This window comes from Artemia franciscana, chromosome 1, assembly GCF_032884065.1.
Source record: "Artemia franciscana chromosome 1, ASM3288406v1, whole genome shotgun sequence".
NCBI lineage: Eukaryota > Metazoa > Arthropoda > Branchiopoda > Anostraca > Artemiidae > Artemia > Artemia franciscana.
Genome location: NC_088863.1, coordinates 37304612 through 37330961, shown reverse-complemented (window position 1 = coordinate 37330961; position 26350 = coordinate 37304612). Strand labels below are relative to the sequence as shown.

Genomic DNA, 26350 nt, shown 5'->3' with positions numbered 1-26350 from the left:
TCATATTTTAAACGCATCTATATCATCAGGGATCTTTCCAGAAGTATGGAAATCTGCACGAGCTATTCCAATTCATAAGAAAGGTAATAAGACAGATGTAGGCAACTATCGCCCAATAGCTATTCTTTCTCCAATATCTAAGGTTCTAGAAAAAAATTATTCAAAAAATAATTGTATCCTATTTTAATAAAAGTAATTTATTTACTAAAAATCAGTTTGGATTCAGGTCGGGTCATTCCACTGAACAAGCTATTGCTGCGCTAATCTTAGAGATTAATGATTCACTAAATGATGATAATCATGTGTCTATTCTCTTCTATGATATAAAAAAGGCATTTCATTCGCTAAACCATGAAATCTTGATTGGAAAAAGTTAATAGCACAAGTATTAGACGTAAAGACTTAGATCTAATAAAATCTTACCTGCATGATCGAAAAATTCAGGTAGAAATAAATGGACATCTATCAAGCCATATCGTTATTGATGATGTTGGAGTACCCCAGGGATCAGTATTGGGGTCATTACTATTTTTGATCTATATAAATGACCTCCCAAGGTGTTTATCACAAGACAATAGCTTAGCAGTAATTTTTGCAGATGATACGGCTGTGACAGTAAAAGCTAAAACCCCAATTTTGTTGGTTGAGAAAATGATTACAGCAATAAAATCTTTGAATAAATGGTTTGCGTGTAACTGCCTAGCTCCGAATTTTTCTAAAACTGAATTCATGATTTTCGGGTGGTCACAGTGGGCGATAAATAAAATTACCATAGATGAGTTAATTGTAAATCAAAGTAGGATAAAAAGAGTACATTCATTTCGTTACCTTGGGATTATTCTCGATGAGCTTTTATCTTTCCGTAAGCATTCTGATTATTTGAGATTGAAACTTGCCCATCACTTAGGTTGTTTTCATAGATTGAAACAGGTGTTTGCTTTCTCCATCCTTAAAAATTTATACCATTCTCTAATTGAATCATATCTTAATTATTGCCCCATAGTTTATCTCAACACGTTTATGGTCCATCTGCAACCTCTTCAGATAATTCAAAATAAGGCAATTAGAATTCTGGGTGCTTTTGTTCATCGCCCTGCGAAACTTAAAAATCTGTCAGAAACCCAAACTTTATATATTTTTCTCAATATACTTAATCTCAAACAATTGGAGGACGTGCATACAGCAATGTGGTATTATGATATCCAATCCTCAGCAAATTATTTCCATGATTTGGGTATAATTGGGACTCCCACTTCTCCTGCCCACTGCATCCGCTCCAAGAAGTATCACCTTCATATAATCAAATCAGAAAGAGCTAAATTCTCAATCAGATACCAGATTCCTCATATTGTAAATAAACTTAACTTAGTAGAAATGTCCCGAAGTTTCACAAATCGATTTTCTTTGAAAAAACATATTTCAAAAACAATTCTTTGCCTGGATGCTGGGATTGATTAATAATAGATTCTAGTATGTATTTTGCTGTGGTGTTCTTACGCTGGGGTGACCTCCTCTATGATCTCCTACCTTTTATGTTTTTTTTGTCTTAGTTTTTATTCTCTTTTTGGAATTATTATTATGACGAGACTTTGTGTTTTTTTTTCTATGCATTTGTACTGTCCCAGCCTCACGAGCTCTGCTCTCTGTTGGGGCATAATATTGTTTTTGTATATTTTTAATTTGAATTAATAAATATTGGTTGATTGATTGATTGGAAGAAGTATAGCTGATAAGGATATTTGGCTCAACAAGGTTTACTGTGTATATCTGAAAAAAAAAAAACGAGACGATTAACTCTAAAGAAAATGCTTTTTTTGGAAGTAGACTAAAGAACAATTGATAGAACTTGTAACAAATAGCAATAGTCAATGTTTGGCAGATTACTCGCAATATATCTACAGTACTAGCACATTACAAAACTCTCCAATATTTTCCTCATTGGCGCCCTTGTCACATTGGGCCTCCCCCAAGATTTTGCTCTGGATCCACCCATGCTTTTATTAAGAATCTTTCAGAATGTTATGATAGTACAAAAAATAAACTCATCTTTTTTTTGTAGAGAGAATTAAATATCATACAATGAAATTGGCAACGCCTTCTTTTGTAAGTTTTACAACAATTTCTAAAGAAAGATCACTGTTTTATGAAAAGAAATATGACCTACGGTCTGCTCACGCTGTTTTCATGACGATTGCCTGGATTGGGCTGGTTTCCATTGGTATTTTGCTACCTCGGTATCATAAAGACTCATGGCCTGGAAGAAGTATAGCTGATAAGGATATCTGGCTCTTTGTAAGTTTCATTTTAATTATATGCCTGTGTTATACTGAAAAACATAAATAAATTGTCGAAGTTTTTTTCTAGAATGAAAGACCGAACTTGAAACCTAGACCGAATACAAGTTATTGCAGCGCCGATTGCGCAAGATGTGTCTACAGAACCTACTTAAATTAACTGACTTGTGGTGTTTACAAATGTTTGTAGAATTTTCAAAACTATACTCTTCTGGACTAGAAACTTAAAACTTACCTCCTGGAAAACTAAATGTTCTCATAGGACCAGAAAACTCCATAAGTAACCTGCAGAAAATAAAAGACTAATTAATGAATATTTCAATAGTTTTTCACCGATCATTATTTTTATTTATTTTATTGTGCCTGGTTTTAGAGTTTTGTAATGTGTTAGTACTGTAGATATATTACGAGTAATCTGCCAAGCATTGACTATTGCTATTTGTTACAAGTTATATCAAGTGTTCTATAGTCTACTTCAAAAAGACCATTTTCTTCAGAGTTAATCTTCTAAAATGTGATTTTTATTTATTGTAGTAACATATTGAATATAGATTTCCATCCCACCTCCTTAAACTTCCCCAGTAGATATGTGCAATTTTTCTCAGGAATAAAGATCTCGAGAGTATTGTTGTCACCAGTATTTTGAAAATTTGCTTACAAGATGCTCAATAATTTTAATGGAAAATGAGGATAAATAACCAATGTTTATTTTTCCTGGCAGTTTTTGTTAAAAAATGCTTTTATTGTTTTTCTTACCAAACGGTTTGGAAGGGGGCTCACCAAACAGGGGCAGATCTAGAAAAAAATCTTGGGGGGCTACTGGACCAAGGGCGCCAATGTGACTCGTGGTGGGAACCGAATTGACAAGTTTATTTTAAAAATGCTTAAAAAAAAGAAAGAAATTGAATAAGGATGCCAGAAGTGTCTTGGGGGGAGGTTCGTCCCTTCCGAGCCCATGGATCTGTTTCTGGCCCAAATTACTTTTAACTCTTTCATTTATATAATTTCAACCAAATTTGCTATACAGTTAAAATAAATTGATAGATAGATTTATCAAACAAAAGCTCTATTGGGATTTTTTGAGTGGGGAGTGGGTAGGGGCAGTTCAAAAAAATTATTTCTTAACATAAATTAATGTCGTAAGCTGCATTATCATATCCCCATCATTGACGCCCAGAAACCATACCCTAAACCGACGGGCTCTTAAAAAAGAATATGAAAAAAATCTGCAAAAAAGAAAAAAAGAAAAAAAGGAAACACAATCTGAAGGTGAAGATCTAGCAAGCAAGTTTGATTACATGTTCCTGAAAACGAGGTTTATCTTATAATTTTATGACGAAATGATTCGTAAACGGATCGTGCGAGCAGCTTGATGGGTGAATCTCTAACAGATCAAGAGTAAAATATTGGGTGCGGGGGCCAATTGACCAAGGGCGCCAATGTGACTCGAGGTGAGTACCAAATTGACAAGTTTATTTTAAAAAAGATTAAAAAAAGAATAAAGAATGGAATAAGTGTGCCAGAAGTGTTTTGGGGGAGGGTCGCCCCTTCCGACCCAATGGGTCTGTTCCTGGCCTAAATGTCTTTTAACTCCTTCATTCGTCTAATTTCAACCAAATTATCTATATAGTTAAAATAAATAGATGGATAAATTTATTCACAGGGAAGCCCTGTTGGGTCATTCGCTATTTAATTAGTCACAAAACTAAAATTACGGATCTTTGAGGATGGAGTGGGTTTATTATTAGTCAAAAATTACCTTTCGATTTCTGGGTATTTTTGGATATTTTACCAAAATATCCAGAAATGTCCTTCGATCCCTTTGCACATTCAGCCATCAGTTTTCGTCTCTTATCTATTATGTGCTCGTGTCCAGATTTTTATATTTTATCCAATTTGAACTTTTAGCTACAAGGCTACTTTCCAATATGTCATTGTGAATAGATAAATTGCTATAAATGTGTTACCATGTTGAAGATCAACAGGTGTTTCCATTTTCGTGAAATAAGGGAAAGTTCCATGTTTGTAGAAAAATCTTTGCAGCAATAAAAGATTTTAATGCCAATTCTGCAGTTATATACTGAACCGGCTGAAGATAAATAATTTTTATTCTTTTTAAGTTTCAACTTTACTCTTTCCATTCATACGAATGCTTTGCATTTTTTGTTAATTGGGTAAATCACCTACGAATAATTGATCAAATTGACAAGTTTACTTAAAAAAAGAGTAAAAAAAAGAAAAGAAGAACTGAATGCGAATGAGGGTGCCAGAAAAATCATGGGGGGGGGGGCTAAAGTTTCTCCCGCCCCCTGAATCCGCCCATGTCACAAAATGGCATAAACGGCTCTTCGATGCAGCAAGGTTTTTTTGTGACTTTAAAGGGTCATCATTTGCTGGTGATCAACAATATTGGTAGTCATTGCAGCACTCATGTCATGGTCAGATGAGGATTCAGAATGAAGACAGAACACACCGCAGCATTCATTTAATATTATAAGGTTTGATCCGCGCATGTAGAATTTTTTTTTAAGATAAAGAGGTACGGTATACCTTTTATCCATTATCCTAAACCATGAAAAACTGTTGGCTGTCTCATAATTTGTGCTCCTTTGAACTTTGACCGCTTTTGGGCAAAATTTGACGTTTTGTGGCACAAATTAGCTGAAAACATTTCTTTGCTTTGGCACGACTCCTTTGTCAATTAGAATGATTTCATTTTGAATCATTTTTTAAACAAATTTTTTCCTTGAAATGCATCCCTTGAATAATCTATCGGAACATGTAAACGATTGTTCAAAACATTCAATTATTAGAGGTATGCCTAATCAACCTTATACCTATTGAAATGCACCCTAACTTCATTGTTATTAATTAACTCTTGTTTACACGTCCGTAAGAATAAGGTCCGATTTAACGATTCTTCAAAGCGTTTTAAAATAGAAAGGTGTTTCGTGTAAAATGTATTTGACATACTATTTGCCATATTATTTTAAATATTAAATATTATTTTCTTGTATTTTACATATTATATTATATATAATGTACCATTTTATTTGCCATAGATCAGTGAAATGATACGGGGGGAAAGAGTTTCAGTTGATAGTTTTCTATACAAAATCCTATCAGCTTCAATTTTGTGTACTCACCTTTGTTCTGGAGGGGGTGGCGCTGCTTTTAATAGATGTTACCTCCATCCCTTAATGTCCTTAGAAATTAAATTCTTACCTGGTGGTATGTTCGAATCATATAATTCTTAAACTTCCTTCTTTCACTATTCATCTTAAAAACTGTACTTGAAACATCTTGAAAACTGTACATAAAACTGGATTTTATGGCCCAGAGCAAAAAAGGCACTACTCGTTCCACTACCCAATAAAGATGATCATTAAACTCTTGTAAAAGCTAAGTAACGAGAAATATTCAGGGTTTGTATTTGTTACAAGTTTTGGAATCAAAACAAGGTTTCTTACAAACTATTTTGAATAATGTAAAAATTATTTTTATTCGTAAGAATATTCGTTATTTTGTAAGAATTATTTTAGCTCTCAGAACACTCATCTCATGAGTGCCCAACAAATCAAGAAGAATTGCACTACCAGTCTTTGAAAATATGGAATTTGTTATTCCATTTTCAAATAGTTGTGGATCACTTTCCAGAGACTGTATTGTCAATTCATACAGGGTTCTGCAGGATATAGCAAAAGTCAAGTTGTCTAAAAGAGTCCCACTGACTTTTCAGACAAGATTGTATAGACCCAAAAAATTTTAATCATAGGGAGAGGGGAGTCCAAGGTCCTATGGAATCTTCAGCCGGTTCAGTATATATCTGCAAAACTGGCATGAAAATCTTTGATTGATGCAAAGATTTTTCTACGAACATGGAACTTTCCCTTATTCACGAAGGTGGAAACACCTGTTGAAGATAAAAGTTGTATCTTCAACACGTTTCATAAACGTGGTAACTCAGTTATAGCTATTTGTCTATTCACAATGACATATTGAAAAGCAGCCTTGTAGCTAAAGGTTCAAAATGAATAAAAATAAAAAATCTGGACACGAGCATATAATGGATGAGAGACAAAGACTGATGGCTGAATGTGCAAGGGGATCGAACGATATTCTCGGATATTTTGGTAAAATATCCGAAATACCCAGGAATAGAAAGGTAAGTTTTGACTAATAATAAACCCCCTTTACCCTCAAAAAATCCTTAATTTTAGTTTTGTGACTAATTAAATAGCGAATAGCCCAAGAGAGTTTTCCTGTGAATAAATTTATATATATATTTATTTTAACTATATTGCTAATTTGGTTGAAATTAGATGAATGAAAGAATTAAAAGATATTTAGGCCAGCAACACATCCAGGGGTTGGAGGAGGTGACCCTCCCCCAAGACACTTCTGGCACACTTATTCCGTCCTTTTTTCTTTTTTTAATCTTTTGCAAAATTATCTTGTCAATTTGGTGCCCATCTCGAGTCACATTGGCGCCCTTGGTCCAGTGCCTCCTCGCCAAGATTTTGTCTAGATCCGCCCCTGCAGAAAATTCCACTTAGGTTTCTCATGGCATTATTTGTTAGCCAGCATATTGTGTATTTTAATAATATGGGCGAACAATAAATGTGTTCTATTAGGATTTGTGTTTTCGGACTTCTCAACCCTCTTTACGCCGAAATTAATGATTTCCTGCTCTAAATGGCAGAAAAGACAATTTTAGTGTAGTTTTTCAAGATCGGGGGAGATGTACAAAATGTCATATAGGACCCATAAGTATCAAATTTTTGCTGAAGTTTCAAAAGATCAGTATTGTGGTGATGTAGTTGAAAGGGATACAGTTTAAAAAAAATTCAAATAGGTAGAACAATTGTTTGCAGGATTTGCTATGTTTTTCTGGGACTACAATGCACGTTCAGAACTTATGGTTTTTAAACCAAGCTTTCTTTTGTTTATCTATGGTCTCGTGTTCTCTCTATTATACATTGTTATAACGTATATAATTTGTCTATAGTGGTACAACTGATCTCTCTATCTAGTGATATAACGTATTTCTCTATAAGGAACACCCTGCCATTTACAGAAGTCAAAGAGATCAAGTAATTAAGATTCATTCTAGGTCGAAATCAGACTTGCCGAACACACTTTGACATCATAGCTTGCTAGTTATTGAGAGCCAGAAATCACTGCGCTTTTGAAAGCAATGTGTACATAACTTTCTAAAACAAACTACGATATTCGTTTGATTAGTATTTACTTTTTCTGTATTTTTTAAGATGAATTCCCTTGTTTTTAACTGCAGTTTTGTTTTGTTACTCTTTTCTCTCTGCAATTACTGTTGTCACCCTCTCCTTTTTTTTGAATTGGTAAGATGATTTGAAATAAGTCATTCTCAACCGATCGCTTTTCAGACTTTCTATCCTTTGGTGTGTCTTGTTGTTATATTTAGTCTTGTTTATGCCAATAAGAATGTTGCGAATTGAAAATTACTGCAATGTTTTTTCTTTTGAATTGTTGGGTCTTCATTTGTCATAAATTCTTGCATGTAAAAAAAATATTCTTAGTATTTGATTTCTTTGTCTTCAGATGTCTATTTGGCTCATTGCAGCCTGTTTCGGCCATTTAAGAAAAAAAAATCTTGTTTTCCCATACAATATAATAAAGACTAACAATATGGCTGGAAATCAAACAAAATAGCTTTGGAATTTATACTTTCAAAAGGTAACCTTAGAATGTTTTCTTTTTCCTATTTTAATTCCATATGTCTTACAGCTTCATATGGGCTTAATGTCTGGCGCAGTGATTTTAATTCATGTTGCTATTGTACTTATATTCATTGATGTTAATGGTTGGGTTGATGCTGCTCACAAGACAGCTAATGCACACGCTGTGATTGGTATAATAATCACAAGTAAGTTTTTTTTTATATTTTATATGCATCAGGCCGAGTTTCATGACAATTATTTTTATGTCTTAGATATTTGTTGCAGCTTTTCTTAAAGAAAACTAAAAAAGTTTCTTTTTGGGAATTTTTATTAAGGAAAATCATCCCATATAGCAGCAATACATCGAACTAAGATCTCTTTTTGATACTTCTGAATGGAATTTTCTTTCCGCAGGTTCGCTAATGATTAGAATTTTTGTGCTGTTCGTGCTATGCATCATATTGAATGCATTGACTAATACTCTTTATTAAGACTATCGGTATAACTTTAAGGTCTAAGGCATGGAATTGATTATCACTTTTATAATTCCCTGGAAGCTTCATCTTAATTCTCTAAACTGTTCCTTATATATTTTTTATGCCCTTTTGACAGCCTCTATGCACATAGTGTGTTTTAATCTAATTCAAATTCGCCCTCAACATTTTCTTAACTTTTCAACTTTATACCCTTAGTCTTAATAGTAGTCACAGCGAAAGTAGTAATCGCAGCGATAGTATTAATGGCAGTAGTGACATTAACGGTAGTAGAGTACACATGCCAGTTTTCATATTAAAACCAGTTTATAATGTTTGGCCAGTATTTCATAAGGGATCATTATTTAGAAATTTTACAGTCTTCGATCATTTTTTTTTATAATCCTATTAACCAGTAAGGTAAATTCATTGTGGTAGGCTAATTACCCACAGTCATTTGAAGTAACAAGACTTGTTTACTTAGTACCGCTATTTGCAGCAGCAATGTTGAACATTGCCGAAATACCGGAACTTGTATATACTCCGGTTCTGTATTTTATTCAAAGTAATTTTTTAAGCGGAAATGAAGAGGATATAATGAAAAAACAACTTGTCATTGAATTCTTTGAACAAGTACAATTAAAGAGGCCGAAACTTTGTTGGGGTAAATTTGTGCTCCCCAATCAGATTACCCAGTATGAAAAAGGAATAATGCACTTTCAATCCTTGTTTGTGACATTATTGCTCTGTTAAGGTCTCTGGGCAGTAGTAACATAATTACGCCAGATTTTGTTACCAAACGGCCTTCTGAGGTGCCCTGTCTCCCTACCACCGCTTATTTTTTTTTATTATTTTCAAAGCTTAATGAATTGCAACATATTAATGTCACTTTACAATTATCAGCTGAATTTTCCTTAGTTACCCAAATCTACATCTGTAATTGATATTCCAGCTACGGTGTCTGTAAAGTACCTTCTGAGCTTTCTGATCCGCTTAAAAGTAAGACCAATCTCGCCCAAACAGCTTGTCATGAACTGGTATGCAGTATGAAACCAGTTCATCATAGTTCGTACGTCAGCATTTATAGATCCGTAATTGGAGACTTTTATTCATCATTTAAAAAAAATTCTGGTGCAACCACTAAAATAAGATCAAAATACATTTTGGGATTCTCCAAGATTTTTCAGTTGATTTTGAACTAGTATGTACTATGGAACAGAATGGTATAAAAAGCTCCAATTAGATGGACCTTTGTCATTTCAGATTGCGTTCAATCTTTGCTCAATCTTCTTATTTCATAAATAATATCGAAGTGGGATATGAAAATTTTCGATTGCACGAATTTTAAGAAGTTCATAAATGCTGATGTTCATAATTGCCAATCCTACGGCCACTTTCAAAACTCCTGATCCAGCAATCCTGATTCAGCAAACTTGATCCAACCTGATCCGTCAAAGTGTGCTAGATATTCAGCACTATATCTTAATGTTAAGGATAGTTCCTGAGAGCTAATCCTATGGTTGCTAACTGGGGTAAATCCATGTTTCATGAAGTCTGTCGTGTCTACTAGCTGGGGAACGAGTGCTGCGGCTTTCTCTTCCGAACCGACTATGCAGTTTTCAATAATATTTTTTAATACCAATGCTACTAAAGATTGGAGATTTTGTCACTGATGAGCTCTACAGTGAATTTGACCAAGTATGTCTGCAGGAGAATCTTTAGCCTTAAATTTCTACGTCGGAGCCGTTGCAACGATGTATAATTTCCTGCTGCAAAAGCTGCAAGGAGCTGCCCAAACGGTGGTGTAGCCTGCATTTTTAAGTTATTCCCTCCTCAACACCCTGCAATTTACGTTAAAGTGTTTTTATTGTTTTGAAAAGTAGAGTTGTGAGAATGGATCAAACTTTAGCGTAAAGAGCGGGGCGTTGAAGATGGAACAGCTCCTTTCATATACGGAGTAATTTCTGTTTTCTTTAGGTTATAATGTTGCTCCTTACTTCACTTAAAAAATCTTGTTTTTATTTTACTTCATTTTGTCTAAGAAGGGTTAAGACAGTTGCTGTGTTATTGCAATGAAATAAAAGTGGTACGGAAAAACTTATTTGGTCTCTGGACCTGAACTTGAAGAATTTACAGAATGAATCAAAGGTGGGGTTAAATATATGGAATTAATGCAAAAAACCAAACTGTGGAACTGTTTTTGACCTTCAGCGTAGAACAGATAGTGATTATAAAAATATAAGTCAATGCAGTATCGTGCTGTAAATTGTGTTTCCGGGGTATGACCCCTGACAGCTTGGTATGACCCTGACAGCTGAGATGACAGAGAAAGTTTGTCATTGGTCTCATTGGACGATTCAGGGTATGTAGCACCTTCAGAAGCTGTATTTTACACTTCACGCCTGGGGCTGGCTTAAGCTCACTGCCGTAGAAAGTTTTTCATTAGGGCTGCTACATTCCTTCTCGTCTGGAGGAGAATAGTCATCATCGAAATCCTCGTTATTAAAAATGTTTAGGATCTCCTAGTCTTCGTTATCGACCGTACGAGAGTCCTCTGCTGCTTCATCATATTCCAGTTCAATTAGACACAGGTTTTCTGCATGAGGAAGCCGCTTCCAATTCATTGCTTCCCATTTTTTAAATTAGAAAATAGCGAAATTAATCCTTTTTCACTTGCTATTTCCTCACAAAATTTGCTACAAAGCTTTAAAAAACTAATCTTATCCCATAGCCCAAAGAAGCCTAATAATTACCAACTTTTGATCAAAAAATCCCTTCTTCTCCTGAGACAGGTGAAAAAGTTACGTAGATGTTAAGGTTTCGCAGATTTTACTACTAGCCCTAAATATCTCCCAAACCGATTCAGATAATAAGACCTCGATGACGGCACAAGAACTGGCTAATCATAGATTGTCGGGGAAATTGGTTCGAGCAATATATCCGTTTCCATGGTAACTGCGAAAAGTGTTTTGGTGTCGTAAGATTTCCGAAAGCTTACCCTTCTAAGGTTAAGGTTTAATAAAAAGAATAACCGAGACGTCTATTATTGCGAGAGTATACACAAAGAATGTAGTATTTTTCAAACGACAATATTATTGAAAGAGTATATATATATATATATATATATATATATATATATATATATATATATATATATATATATATATATATATATATATATATATATATATATATATCTATCACCAGACAGACAGACAGACATGCAGATAGATCGATATATATATATATATATATATATATATATATATATATATATATATATATTATATACAGAAAATATTCTGTGTCAAATTGCTCGTCCATGACAACATTCAAGAGCGTAAAGTGCGGCTATTTAGTACATATAGAAAAATGTTTCTCCTTGAAGTCTGTCACCTATTTATAATGATCCGGTCAAATGTTCAAGGTTCTTTTGGTACGAAACAATTTCACAACAAAAATTATAATAATTGAACGCTGCTTTGAATCTTAATTTTCTATTGAATTGCAGTTTTCATAACCTTTCAAGCTGCTGGAGGTGTGCTGAGGCCCGAGCCAGAAAGCGAAGTTCGTTACGTTTTTAGATACATTCACAGCAACACTGGATATGTTATATTAGCCTTTGCTCGTAAGTAATGACGCTTGAATCATTAAATAAATATACTCTTTGTATAGAATTCAATATTGAGGCTAGGTTTCAAAGATCAGCCTTAAAAGTATTTATGATCGTTACTGAGAACTATCAGCAATTACTTAAACTGCATAATATCGCTATAACAACCAGTATCTTCTTTATTCTAGCATAATCTAGTATCTTCTAGACCAGTAACTTCTAGATAGGATAATTTAGACTCTTCATTATAGTCATCCATAATAGTATAATTCTCACAGAATCACCAGCTGCTCAATTTTTAAAAAATAATAAACATGTGTAAGACATTTTTTCGATGTTGATCGTCTCACTTCCAAAAAGAAACTAATCCGGAATCAATAAAATGAATTTCCTCCAGGAGGAGGGGTAATTGAGAGAAGTTACAAAACTTGTTTAGACAGGATTCTTTAACTTATTTCTTGATTATCACCATAAATGCTGAGAAATTTACTGTAACTATATATCCGCAACATCGAAAAATAAAATATAATAGCGTGTAAAAACCACAGCTTTTGGTTGATAAATCTTGTACTTGCATCTGATTCTGAATAATAGATTCTCCACTTTGCTCAAGAAGGTTTTTAATGTGAGGCGTGTAGAAAGCATAAGGTAGGCCAAAATAAACAAAAAATTCAATATTCTTCATCGATTATTTTATCTGTGTGTATGATGTTAAGTCTAATAGAACACTTCCATCAGGGTTAATTTCCCAAAAGGTTTTAAATTGAGTAAGCGAGATTCATGCTACACTTTTCTCCAATAGTTTGGCAAAGGTACACTCTAAACCTAATGTGCCTGTTCGGACAATATTCATATCTTGAGTACCGGACAAATCCATTACAAAGATACCATGATTTTTTGCAAACATCTTCCGTTATACTATTTTTAAATTATTGTGAATCTTGATCTAAGCATTGCATTGCCAATTCAAATGAGGCTCTGTAGGATTTATGAAAGTATAAATTGTAGAGCGGAATTCATTTAAACTACATACAAGAGATAAGAGTCCAAACGTATCAAATTTATGTGGAGGATTTGTCCATAAACTAAAGGCACTGGTAGCTTTTTACAAAAACCTAAGCGAGTTTTAAAGGAATTTCACAATTGATAAATGACGAATCGGTGTAGGTACATGTACCCATTGCAATATGTCGTTGATTTTTGGTTGCATGAGGAACCAGCAATTTGATATTATTCCCATTAACTCTTAATTTCTTAATTGCCAAACCAACAGAACAAATACCTTGTTGTTTTCATACGTGAAGTACTGCCGAGGAGAGAGATACTGTTGCATCAGGTGCAGTGCCAACTACTTTTCTCAAAATAAGATTGGACGGAGCAAGTTGCAGCTATATATCAATCTTAACATTTAGGGGCAACCATTCAGGTATTTTAAATATATCATGATTTATTTTCCCCACCAAGTGTAAATCTTTAGTTGTTGCATCTCTTAGTATATTGCTAGTGTCGGTGTCAATTTTATGTTCATATCCAATTGCCAAACCTCTCAATAGCCTACAGGACATTGGAGTCATCAACATGAATTAGATATAACTTTCTATGGTTTGAAAGATTGTTGCTTGTGCTCGCCAACGTTCCATTTATGTAGAGACTGATTTATCCAAACAAATTGTGTAGCACACAATTTTCATAGGATGACCCTTCGGCTACACTTCGTTTTTTTGTTAGATTTTTTTACAATGACATGCAAATCTATAAATGTGACATGTAAATCTATAAAGTCAAATCTTTGAAATAATCTTCACTGGAATAAATTTGAAAATGTGCGTTTTCAGAGAGTGGTTGTTGCGAATAAAATTGCTAGTATTGACCATGTTTTACACTCACATCAACATTTTCTGCATTGAAAATATTTAGAGATTAGTCAAACAGTTCGTGGTAATCAAACAGTTCGTGGTAACGAACTGTAGTAAGGAGCGACCCGGCTCAATAGTAACCAAAACTCTAAAAAATAGAATTTTGGTACCAATAGCTACATCAAAAGAATCGCATTTTAATGCTGATGTTAAATATATAAGTTCCATGAAGTTTAGTCTTACCCATCAAAAGTTACGAGCCTGAGAAAATTGGCGTTATTTTAGAAAATAGGAGGGAACAACCCATAAAAGTAAAAAAATCTTAACGAAAATCCCACCATCAGATTCAGCGTATCAAAGAACCCTACTGTAGAAGTTTCAAGCTCCTATCTATAAAAATGTGGAATTTTATATTTTTTTTGCCAGAAGGCAGATCACGGATGCGTGTTTATTTGTTGTTTTTTTTTGTTTTTTTTTACAGGGGTGATCGTATTGACCCAGTCATCCTAGAATGTTGCAATAGGGCTCATTCTAACGGAAATGAAAAGTTCTAGTGCCCTTTTTAAGTGACCAAAAAAATTGGAGGGCACGTAGGCCTCCTTCCATGCTAATTATTTTCCCAAAGTCAACGGATCAAAATTCTGCGATAGCCATTTTATTTAGCGTAGTCGAAAACCTTATAACTATGTCTTTGGGGACGACTTACTCCCCACAGTCCCCGTGGGAGGGGTTACAAGTTCAAAACTTTGACCAGTGCTTACATATAGTAATGGTTATTGGGAAGTGTACAGGCGTTTTCAGGAGGATTTTTTGGTTGGAGGCAGGGGTTGAGAAGAGGGGGATATGCTGGGGGAACTTTCCTTCGAGGAATATGTCATGGAGGAAGAAAATTTCCATGAAGGGAGCGCAGGATTTACTAGCATTACTTAAAAAAACAATGAAAGAATAAATATGAAAAAGTTTTTTCAGCTGGAAGTAAGCAGCAGCATTAAAACTTAAAACGAACAGAAATTATCACCAATATGAGGGGCTCACCTCCTCCTAATACCTCGTTCATTACGCTAAAGTATTTTTAGTAATTTCAACTATTTATTCTGCGGCTTTTGTGATTCAGGGGTCATTCTTAATGAATTGGGACAAAATTTAAGCTTAAGTGTAAAGAGCGAGGTACTGACGAGAGGGCGAACCCCCTCATATATGCAATAAAAACATGAAAAATACAAAAGTTGTTTATGGAAGATAATTTATAAGTTACGTATATCTTTTACTCATAAAAAGATTCGTAAGAAATTAAAAGTTCTAGTTGCCTTTTTAATTAACCGAAAATCTGAGGCAACTAGGCTTCGTCCCCCGCTCTTTTTTTCTCAAAATCATTCTATCAAAATTATGAGAAACCCATTTAGCCAAAAAAAATAAATATACAAATTTCGTTTTAATTATTCCTCTGCGGAGAGCCAAAATCAAAACATGCATTTGTTCAAAAACGTTCAGAAATTAAATAAAAAAAACAAGTTTTTTAAATGAAAGTAAGGAGCGACATTAAAACTTAAAACGAACAGAAATTACTCCGTATATGAAAGGGGCTTTTCCTTCTCAACGCCCCGCTCTTTACGCTAAAGTTTTTTACTGTTTTAAAATGTAGAGTTAAGAGAAAGAGTCCAACTTTAGCGTAAAGAGCGGGGCGTTGAGAAGAAAAAGCCCCTTTCATATACGGAGTATTTTCTGTTCGTTTTAAGTTTTAATGTCGCACCTTACTTTCATTTAAAAAACTTGTTTTTTTATTTAATTCACTAAAGGATGAGATTCGTTATGTGGTAGGTATGCCATTTCTAAGAAAAGACATTCTTTTTCTATCTAACAGTTTTTACTTTTGATTTCTTTTTCTTCTTTGACAAGAGTGATGTTCTACTCTTTTGGGCTGAGTCGAGACAGATGAGGTGTTTCGCGCATTTTCCAAACCTCTCCCGCTTTGCCGTAGTTTCAATCGCTCACCGACCAATAACGTCTGAATCTGAGATTCTTTGAAAAACTGTCTTTAGAATCATTCCCCGAGACCAAATTATGTATTGTAGAGGATGCAAAATCTGCGGCAACCGCTATGATCTATTTTTTATTCAGGGGTAATACAGAGCGAAACAACTTGGCAACCAAATTGCCAAGACCGTAACCGGACATTAACGAACGACTCCTGTAATAGTCTATTCCATGATTCAATTGTCGTGGTCTAAGAGTAGTAGCATAGTAATCAATATCAGGACAAACAAAATTATTTTTTTTATATTAGCCATCAATAGTGTGTAAAAGTCCCGTGATTATCGCCATTGACAATGAATTCATTAATCTCCCATCTGAGATTTGTTTAAATTCAACTGAAGGCAATTGTCAACTGCCAGAAATAGTTAAGCATCGAGCAAAGCAATATCTTTCTCTTTTACGTACCCTAGCTTGCAAAAAGAAGGGAAAAGATTTAAAAAAAGGCTTATTCAAGTAAGGTGGTAGTTTCTTTTCATTGTTACTATAGATAATTACATGACTTGTAAACAATATTTTCTAGAAAAATGGCCAAGTCTTACAGATTGACTCCAATAGACCTCGCTCTGTCACCAAAAGAATAATATGAAGATAATCTTGATAAATTATTAGTAATGAAACAATTGCCAATGATGAAAAATTAATTTGCTTCAAAATGTACTTTGAGGTATTGATTGGCATAAACCCTACAGTGAAAGACCACTTAATATAAATGTCATTGATCAACTTCAAGTTCTGAAAGCTTATCGCCACCATCACCAAGGCCAAAAGAGTTAAAAGAATTATCTAAAGTCTCATCAAGTGTTTTAGACCTAATAACTCAATCATATCGTGAGCAAAGTAAAAGAATCTTAACCTATCTCGCTGAAAATCAACGTTTACAAATTGATGACAAAAAGAATGAAGTTCTAAACCAGGACAAGATTTAAGATTTATTTGATTAAGTATATGATATGTTTACAAGTCGAAAAAGACTTGAATCATTTGATGGCCATTTTTATACATTTTTAAGGTCATCAAAATTTCCAAAAAGTCTTATTGGATTTTTGAAACGCTTAAGTGTATTAAAACGCTTAAGGGAATGTGAAAGTATATCAAAAGATGTTTTTGAATTTTTTTCGGAAAGTACGCCAAGCGGGGTTGATGATTTAAAGGACATAAAACGAAAGTGTCTTAAACTCAGTGTATCACCTATTAGCATGCAAAAGGGTAGCGGACTCTTCACACCGTGCTTACGTTAAAAAAGGCTCATGTTTTGAACAGTTTTTATGAAACTATTGGCGAAGCGAGAAGTTTAGAGTCCTTCACCACACTTGCCCCAGTCACTGGAGTTGAAATGAAGTTGGTGACAGAATATTTACAGAATTGACCCAGCTACACTATTCATCGAAATCACAAAGCTCGCGATAATCATTATAGAAAAACTAAAGCATTTTCCCCATTGCATATATTACAGGCAGATCTTTTGAATCGGCGAAATTCAAAGACGTCACAATGACCCGAGCAAGTATATTTTACTTGCAGTCAGTGTTTTTAGTCGATATGGATATGCCTTCCCATTGCACTGAATTGCACAGAGAGGCAATAAATTTACTAGAGCACTTGAATCTATTTTTGCACAAGATTCTTATAGAAGAATTCAAATGGATTGGGATAATAAATTGTTAATTCACATGTAAAAAACTTTTTTGAAACATAATACAATATTCTATCATAGTCATAGTCCGATAAAGGTGGAAATGGCTGAAAGACTGATAAGACCAATTCGACTTGTAATCTCGAGATATTGCACATTGAAAAATAGTGCTGCTTTTATTTCAGATTTAGATAGAAATCATGTTGTTTTACGATCAACGTCCACATCGATTCCTGTCTAGTCCTAGTCCTCTTGAAGTTCACCACAGTAACAATACGCTTGAGATTTTTCTTAAACAATACCAATGAAAAGGTTGTGAAGAGAAAATTAATGTTGGCCATTCTGTTCGAAGCAATCGAATAAATAATATTTTTGAAAAGGGGAATTAATTGTGGTTCACTGAGATTTTTAAAGTTTCAAAAGTCTTAGACACTAAATCTTTAACGTATCGTCGACGTGATATGAAACATGACTAGATTCTTGGCAGTTTTTACGAGTATGAATTACAAAAAGTTAAAAACAATAAAATTGACCAAATTGAAGAAAATATTAAACACTCGAACCCACAATGATAAGAGAAAGTTGACTGTTCACTGGCTAGGATACAACTCAGATTTGATTCTTGAATTGACGCTGAAAACGTTCACAATGCCTAATGATTTTTATGCAATACTCATGTCCAATGTCTCTGACGCACTCTATGATGATTTGAATAAAACAGTTGACTGTTGGACAAAACTACCCTGCCATTGGTGGGAGAGATTAAGTTGCCCTTGTTGATTGTATTGTTAAAAATACTTATGATATCCTGAGAAAGAATTGTACATATGACCCTTTGACTTTTCCAACGAGGGTTTGGTGGCAAATTATTACTCTGATGATTACTTCTTTGCAACCATACCCCACGAGGAATACAACAATATGCATGAGCTGTGTCGAGTTATGAACGAAAAAATTACGAGTCGAAAAAAGGGTGGTTTCACATTCAACTGTTCAACATAACAGAGGAGAATTTACATTACCAATCTATGTGAGAATAAAAGAATTTTCCTCAATGAGCATTTACGTGAGGCTCTCAGTTTTAAAGATCGTATTATTAAAGCAAAAAATTTAAGTGGCAAGGATCAAGTTATCTATACAGACTCGGCACCCGGCTTCTCATCTGACAACTGTATATTTCTTTACGCATCCTTTGTCAAGACATCGAGAGTGGATAATACCAATGTTGCCCTTCTAAGTATTCTTGAAAGAAAAAATAGGCACAAACACATTCACCACTACAATATAAAGCGTCTTCAATGTCTTCCAGTCAATACTTCCTACTTGAAGCTCGGTCGGTTACCATTAAGAAGTGAATTTGGCAATCTTCTATAATTAACAAAAGGTTTCGCTGTGATTACATGTCATTTTCAACCCATTCAGTGAGATAGCTAAAAGAACAAATACTTTGTTTGTCCTAATATTCATTGCTATGTTGCTACTATTAGATCACTAAAATTGTGTCATGGAACGGACTACTACAAGGGTTGTTTGATGATGTCCTGTTACGGGCTAGGCAGTTGTTATCCATGCCTATACTTATTTGAAGCAATGTCACATACGATATTCTCACGAAAAATCACTTTCTGTAACAGCCAAATAAAAGTGATTAGGCTTATAATCACAGTAACTGGTATCTTCACAAGACTCTTATTATTCCAGCAGTTGAAGCACCGAAAAGGTTCTTCTTCCCATAACAATTTAAAGCCACGACGATACTAGTCTCTGAAAAACAAACTGAAATCACGTTTACGGTTTTTGTAATTATGCCAGGGTTATTACTTTCCCAGTGATCATAATTTCTCATATTGACGACTGGAATAGATGAAACCTCTAGTATGAGAGGCATAAATCTCTTCAAGACAAGAATTATAGTCTTTAATTTGCACTGCGTATCCTCTATGCAATTTACATGGATTGCATAATCTACACTTTTCATTATGGGCATAAATCACAGTACGACTGTCACATGATGACCAGCTGCTAAATGTATATAAGCATAACGGACATTTATAAAGCATTTCAGTCTCAATTCCAAAAAGAAAGTGACTCGCAATCAATAAAATAAATATCTTTTAGGAGGAGGAGTATTCGAGTGACATCACAAAACTTGTTTAGACAGAATTTTTCGACTTATATCTTGTTGCTTTGTAAAATGGCCGTCTAGGTAGTGTTTAAAAGCAAAACCATTATATCATTTTCTATTTTTTCAGTTAATATGTCAATAAATTGAGTAGATGCGTCTTGATCACAACGTAAAATTTTCTTACAATAGTCCAAAGACGGTGAATCATTTTTCATTATACCGTTAAGCATTCTTTGAGAAAATATTCGCTGTTGAAGAGATAAACTTAGAAAATCATTATCTAGAATCAAAATTTTTCCAAAGTCAAATCCAAAGGACGCAACAATGGGGCCATCAGCAAATCTAGTGTTACAATAGAATATTCACTTTTTGAAAAATATTTGTACTTGACTATTAGTTGGGTAAGAAGAAGCACTTCTCAGTACGGTGGTATCAAACAAGGGAGCAAGTACGATAATGGCAGCGTCTATTTAGGTCTACCCGTTATAAATAAGCCATATTCAGAATGGAATCGTTACATATATTGAATATAAAAAACAATTTCTAGGCCCCATAAGTTTTTTGCAGACCGAAATGTTTACAATGTTCTATTCCATAACATTTTCATGTCAAGTGTGATGTTAGAACGAAGGTTACTTTCTTTACAATTTCTTCTAAAGGTACCATGCTGAATTGTGAAAAACCGATTTCTTAGTAATTTTTTCAGTTCTATTAATGTTTGAGCAAGTGTAAAGTTTCTTCGAATCGCATAGGCGGTTACTTAGTTTTCTAACTTACTTCCAGCCTCCCACTCTTCTGCTCAGTTACTTTACCTAATCCCTTTCGCACAAGCTTCATCAGTTTCATTAGATTTTTTAGCAAACTTATTTTTACTCCCAGAGTTCTCAGACTCGGCGTCAGAAAGGCCATCAGAATCATTTTCACCAGTTGACAAAATATCTTCGACTTCATTAAAGGACTCCAAGAAATTTTCTCGTGGGATATTCATTGGCTAAGTTTTGAGTTGACCAAAACCCAAGTGCGTATGTAACAGATAATTGAAGATTAAGTGCAAAATATGAAAATGAGGGAACTGCTCCTAGCCTACGGGCTTTGGCGATATCCTTCGCAGAATCAATCACAACGCGGAAAATCTTATCTGTTTGTGAAAACTTCTTTGTTGTAACTTGGATTACTGAAAGAGTATTAGTAGCTGTATGAGAATGCATAAGCTTCTTGAAATGTGAAACACAGTTGTGTCACTTCTGCTCGCTTTTCATCTTACTGGAGTAATAAACAGTGACGCCTATTAGGCCATATCGTTTTAAAAACCAGCAGTCAAAAATTTATCCACCTGGATTGGTAGATTTTAAAGCAGGCTTTAGCTTATCTTTTTTTCTGGCAGCAACACTCACGTGACGATGGATGACTCCCCAAGATGGTGCTTTCAAGCTCCCTATCGTTTTTCAAATAAGATGTTTTATATCTTGCTTATCAATGCATAAAGTATTAATTCGTCTTTATACAGGGCTTTGCAGCAGAGCAGCTTGTTTTATCAGTTGGAAATAAAGAATGATCGTATGTCTGCTCTCCTTGTTCCAGATTTCACTACTCCACTGGCCTGTGTGTCACTTGCTTTGCTGTTTGGATTTTTGTTTGCGGAAACAGCCTGACTTGGTATATATTTTTGAGTTGGTTTGGGTTAGTTATTTGTTGCACCAGTGGCAAAAACGTTACCATTGTGTATTTAAATTGTATGCCCCTTCTTAAAATGGTATATAAATGGCACAGCAGAGGGTCCCTTACTATTTAGAGACGTTTTGCAGAAGTTGTATTTGATACATTCGTTGCTTCTTTTTTCCTGTAGGGTGCCTAGAGAAACAGCTTCGAAGTTTTGTTTGGAACTTCCAATTTGTCATCAGAGGATGATATCATGCTTTTCTTAAAACAAGGGTCACAAGAATAGAAGAAAATTCCAGTAGCCTACAATTTTAAAAAATATATCTCCACTGAAATAGCTGACCTCTTTCACCTCAGTGGCGTAACTAAGGGGAAAGAGGCTAAATACCCCGTGAGCAGTTTCATTAGCAATGCTACTACTACTGCTACTGCTACTAATCCTAACTAAGAGAAATCCAAAATAGGAAAGTAATTATACCAAATCCTAATTTTTCAATTAGAATTTTTTAATTAAGAACCCCCGAAAAAAAGGAAGTACCATTTAAAAAAAAATTGTGTGTGTGTTTACGTTTGTAAATTTGCTTTTGTGTGTCTCTATAAGTGTGGCTTAGTAGATGGATTTAACGTATTTTTAAACAAAGAAGCGGTGAGAGCAAAAACAGCAAAAGCGGTGACCTATAGCAATATTTATAATCTTAGCTTGAAAATTGAGCTAAGAAAGAATAAGAATTCCTCTCAGTCTGATTTTGGCTCGATTTAGTAAATGTTAAAAAATTATTTCTGACAATTTTAATTTTATTTGTGATTGCCTTGTCTACATGAAAACGGCCAGAAAATCAGCTAATAAAAGGGTCAGAAAACTGTATTTTAGGTAATTGCAAGAAATTGAATCATTGTGGAGATGTCTTTGTTGTTCTCTCATTAAAATACTCAATCTGCCTTAGTTTTGACAATGCTATTCTTTTGTATTACAAGTTTTGAATATATACCTTGGATCATTGCTGCAACATGGTGTGCCTGTTTGGTCTGGCTACATTCTACTAATCTTTATACTGTTTTACTTATGGATGCAGTTTGGATACGCATTAGTCCGTCGACCAAATCAAGTATATGACAAAAACTACGCTTCAAAAAAGGTATTTACTTAAATCTATGATATATTACGGCCAGGGTGGTAGATAGGATATTTTTGAGGGGCGGAGGAGGCGGGAACAAAAATAAAGCGTTACCGAACATATAAGAAATTTATTTAAATGTGTTTTGTCACTTTTGTACGAGTCGGATAAAACCGTGATATTCCTCCATTAAAAATGTTCTATTACATATGTTGTTATGTTTCTTTAATTTTAGGACACCGAAATAGCAAACTAAACATCTCAAATCCTAAATTTAACACAAGTCAAACTACGAACGACAAAAGTAAACATCTCAAATAATAGGTTTCGTACAGCGCACACTTATGAAGAATAAGTAACCTAGATCAGAACAGGTCGAAGTAGCAACCTAAATATTTAAAATCCTAAATTTAACACGAGTCAAAATGTGATTATTTGAGAAATCATCAACAAATCAAAGGATGAAATATGGCAAACCATAAATTTCTGTCAACACGCTTACGAAAGTTTAAAAAACTGACTACTACAGTATTACTCCTACTACTGGTACTACTACTACTACTAAAACACTATTATAGTTTTCATACCAAATCCTAATTTTTCAGTTAACACCTTACGAAACAAACAAGAAATCACGTCCAAAATTAAATGCACAACTCTATCCACGAAGCAGGACTGAAATACTGTAGCAGATAATTGAAAAAGGAAAAATAGTATTAAATAGTAAATAGAAAAATAGTAATTAAATTTTAAAAAATCCAAATAGTAAATCCTTAAGAGCTAAGAACAACAAAGAGAGAAGCCTCAATGAATAAAGTAACAAACGACACTACAGCCAGTAGAGAGAAAAGATAAAACGACTAGGGTATTTCGCCTGTATAAAACGAGGCGTCTTCAGTGCAAAAGACACAAAGTTAAAAAATAATCAATCCTAAGTTTAACATCAATAAGTTAAACATCAATAAGTTAAAGTTAAAAACATCATTAATATTAATAAACTACAATTGTCACAACAGTTTTATGTAGTTTGCTGTCACCAATGGAGATACTTCGAGGAGAACACCAAAGCAACTGGATAAATTATACATTGTGAAAATGAAGTTAATTATTTTATTGTAAAAAATTCCTGTTGTTTTCGACCATTCACGCAATTCTCCTTGGTCTTGTATTCAATCTTGTCCCCTAGTGATTTTTTTTTTAATTTCAATACCCCGTTAACAGCTGGTTCATTTTTCAAAAGAATGTTATAAACTGAGTCAATATTTAAATTTCCTGTATCCCTATTTATTGAAATATTAGCAGAAATGTGTGTGTTTTTTTCCTCCTTCAATAGCCTCCTTCACCTATTGAGTAAAACCTCTATCATCAGAAAATGCCGTGTCATCATCAAATTTTACATGAAGGTTTGGATGCCAGAAAATGTGTTTTACCAAAGCCGAAACAAAGGTTTCAGGTGGTTTGCTCAATTGTAGAGCTTTTTCCATTGAGTTACGATGCTTGATAAATTTTTCAACAAATTATTGGTGAGTTATGCCAATGTAAAACTTCCCACAAGAACAAGGAATACTATAAGCCGCACTTACAAAATTGCCCCATGTCAAATTTCCAAATTAAGGAAACTGCTTAAAGGTCTCATTGACTGAAAACATGTATCAATGCTATATTTATGTAAGAACCGTTTAAACTTTTCCCCTAAACATGGCAAATATGGCAAAGAGAAAAAACTTTTAAACAAATTCAATTCCTAAGACTGTGTTACTGTAATTATATTAATATTCTGTTTAATACGTCCATTAACTATTATTGTTTATGAATCCAATTGTATAGCTATTACAAAGTAATATATCCCTTAAATACAATAATTCCAAATTCAGAGATTCCTTGGAACAAATTTTAAAGTCCCCACCCACTAGTGACCCTTATTCTCACCGAAACAGGGTGGTACGGACGAATGAAAACTTAAATATTTATCGCTGTGTGTAGGCTTTCTGTAAATTTTCTGTAAATTAAATCTTTAAATTTTGGGCTGTAATTGCAGTTTACCACAGGAATCTGAATAATGCGCAATTTTTATACTTTAATGTTAGATTATTTAGGATGTTTAAAATTAAGTACTACTAGCTCCCATGGAGTGTATTATTACCCAAAATTAGAATACAAGAATGAAAAATTCCTTTAATTCATTAAGATTTCATTTTACTTCAAACTCTAAGCTTTTTGGATCAGACCTGACAATTTTTGAAATTAGACACATTCTTTTATTTTGGATTTTTTTTGAAGAGGGGGTCGCAAAGTGGTTTGGGATGGATTAGTTTGAGGCATATAGATAAGTTAAGCTGATAAAATTGGGTCTTTCACCTTAGACTCAATGCAAACTAAATTAATAAGAGATGAAACGATAAACAGAAAGAATATTTGCATCTATATCATAATAACGAAGTTAGTGATTTGGCTTAGTAACACTAGATGGTGTTATTTGTATTTTTGTCTCAGAGAAGAACTGGAGATTTCTCTATTTCTAATTCCCTTTACCCTTTGGTTTACTACTTTAGTGCTTTTTTCTGAAAATAAAAATATTGCAAAATTTTTCTCTGTCGTTCTTCTTCATTTTGGGCTCATTATTTCACCATAAGAAAAAATCTTAGCAGGAGCTGGTGATCACATAACTGCCTTGTCATTGAAAATTTGAAGTAATCTATATATATAAATTTTAAATAAAATTGGGTTCTAAAATTTTGAGTTTTCTCATTCGATGGGCTCTTTCATCATAATTGCCAAACATATAGTATTTGGTATTAGCCTTGATGTTATATTTTAAAACTTTCTCGACGTTTCGTCACTGTGAAACAACCGACCAAGAAGCATTTCCGTTTTTGCTAATTTTGTTTCTTATTTAGGTCATCCAACGGATAAAATTACCAATGTTTGGAGTAGGGATGCATATTCTAGAATAAATCATCTTCCGAGGTCTATTGTTTGTATTTTTAAGAGGTAATTGTGAAAAAAGTGATAAAAAGATGATATAACAGAAATCGGTTATTATAAATATTATAAAGAGTTAATCATTTTAGTAGTAAAAGAAAATATTTAGATCTGGTTAGAGCACTCTTTTCGTTCTAATGCTGCTATTAATGTCAACTTGGATGAGAATGAACCCTAACGGTATTGTCCATTATTAAGGAGAACAGCCTAAGAGCTGCAAACAATACAAAGATTAATCAAAGCAAACCAGTCCTTCATAAATTTGAAGAACATCTCCATGAATGTTAATAATTGTTTATTTCTTCTAGTTGACACTTACTGAGTTCCTGTTCTATGCATACATTGTGATGGCAGTTATTTTCACAATATTCCTGGCTGCCCTGTATGGATATACAGCATAGGGCACTCATATTTTTATCAGATCTCCATCAGTGATGGCACATTTCAAGTTAAACCAAGCTTATGTTCTATGCATACATGTTTTTTTATTCTAAAATAAATGTGCAAGAAATTGGTTTTGAGACTTTGTTCCTCTTTTAATGTAATTCTGATTTAATTTAACTCAAAAAATATTGAAATTCAATTTTAAAAATCTCATAATTACAACTTCGAAAGGCCAAGTTTTGTACACCTAGTAGTTACCCAGCGATGGGGCAACTTTTAAATAGATGCATTTGGAAATCCTGTTGAAATACTTTCCATATATTTGAAGTACTTAAAATAAATATGTAAGTATTCTTTTTCCCGTATATGAAACACTAAATATTTTGTTTCATTTAGTTTCAAATACGATCCTGTCAGGAAACATTGACTAGAAGAAGGTAGTTTATTTACGTCACTTTAGAAAGGATCTCTTATATGCTGCCC

The 26350-nt window shown here is 33.9% G+C and overlaps 2 protein-coding genes across 3 annotated transcripts in view; both read left to right on the top strand.

The window, feature by feature from the left end:
* LOC136029163 (uncharacterized) overlaps positions 1-26350 on the top strand; it is a 902097-nt gene that overhangs the window by 406220 nt on the left and 469527 nt on the right. The window lies entirely within an intron of this gene.
* LOC136039907 (putative ferric-chelate reductase 1 homolog) lies at positions 2060-25998 on the top strand (the record flags this gene model as incomplete). Its single annotated transcript, XM_065723930.1, is given in 5 exon segments — positions 2060-2292; positions 8061-8199; positions 11978-12094; positions 22362-22522; positions 25792-25998. Coding segments are annotated over 5 exon segments (743 nt in total), but the record flags the coding sequence as incomplete, so codon positions are not given.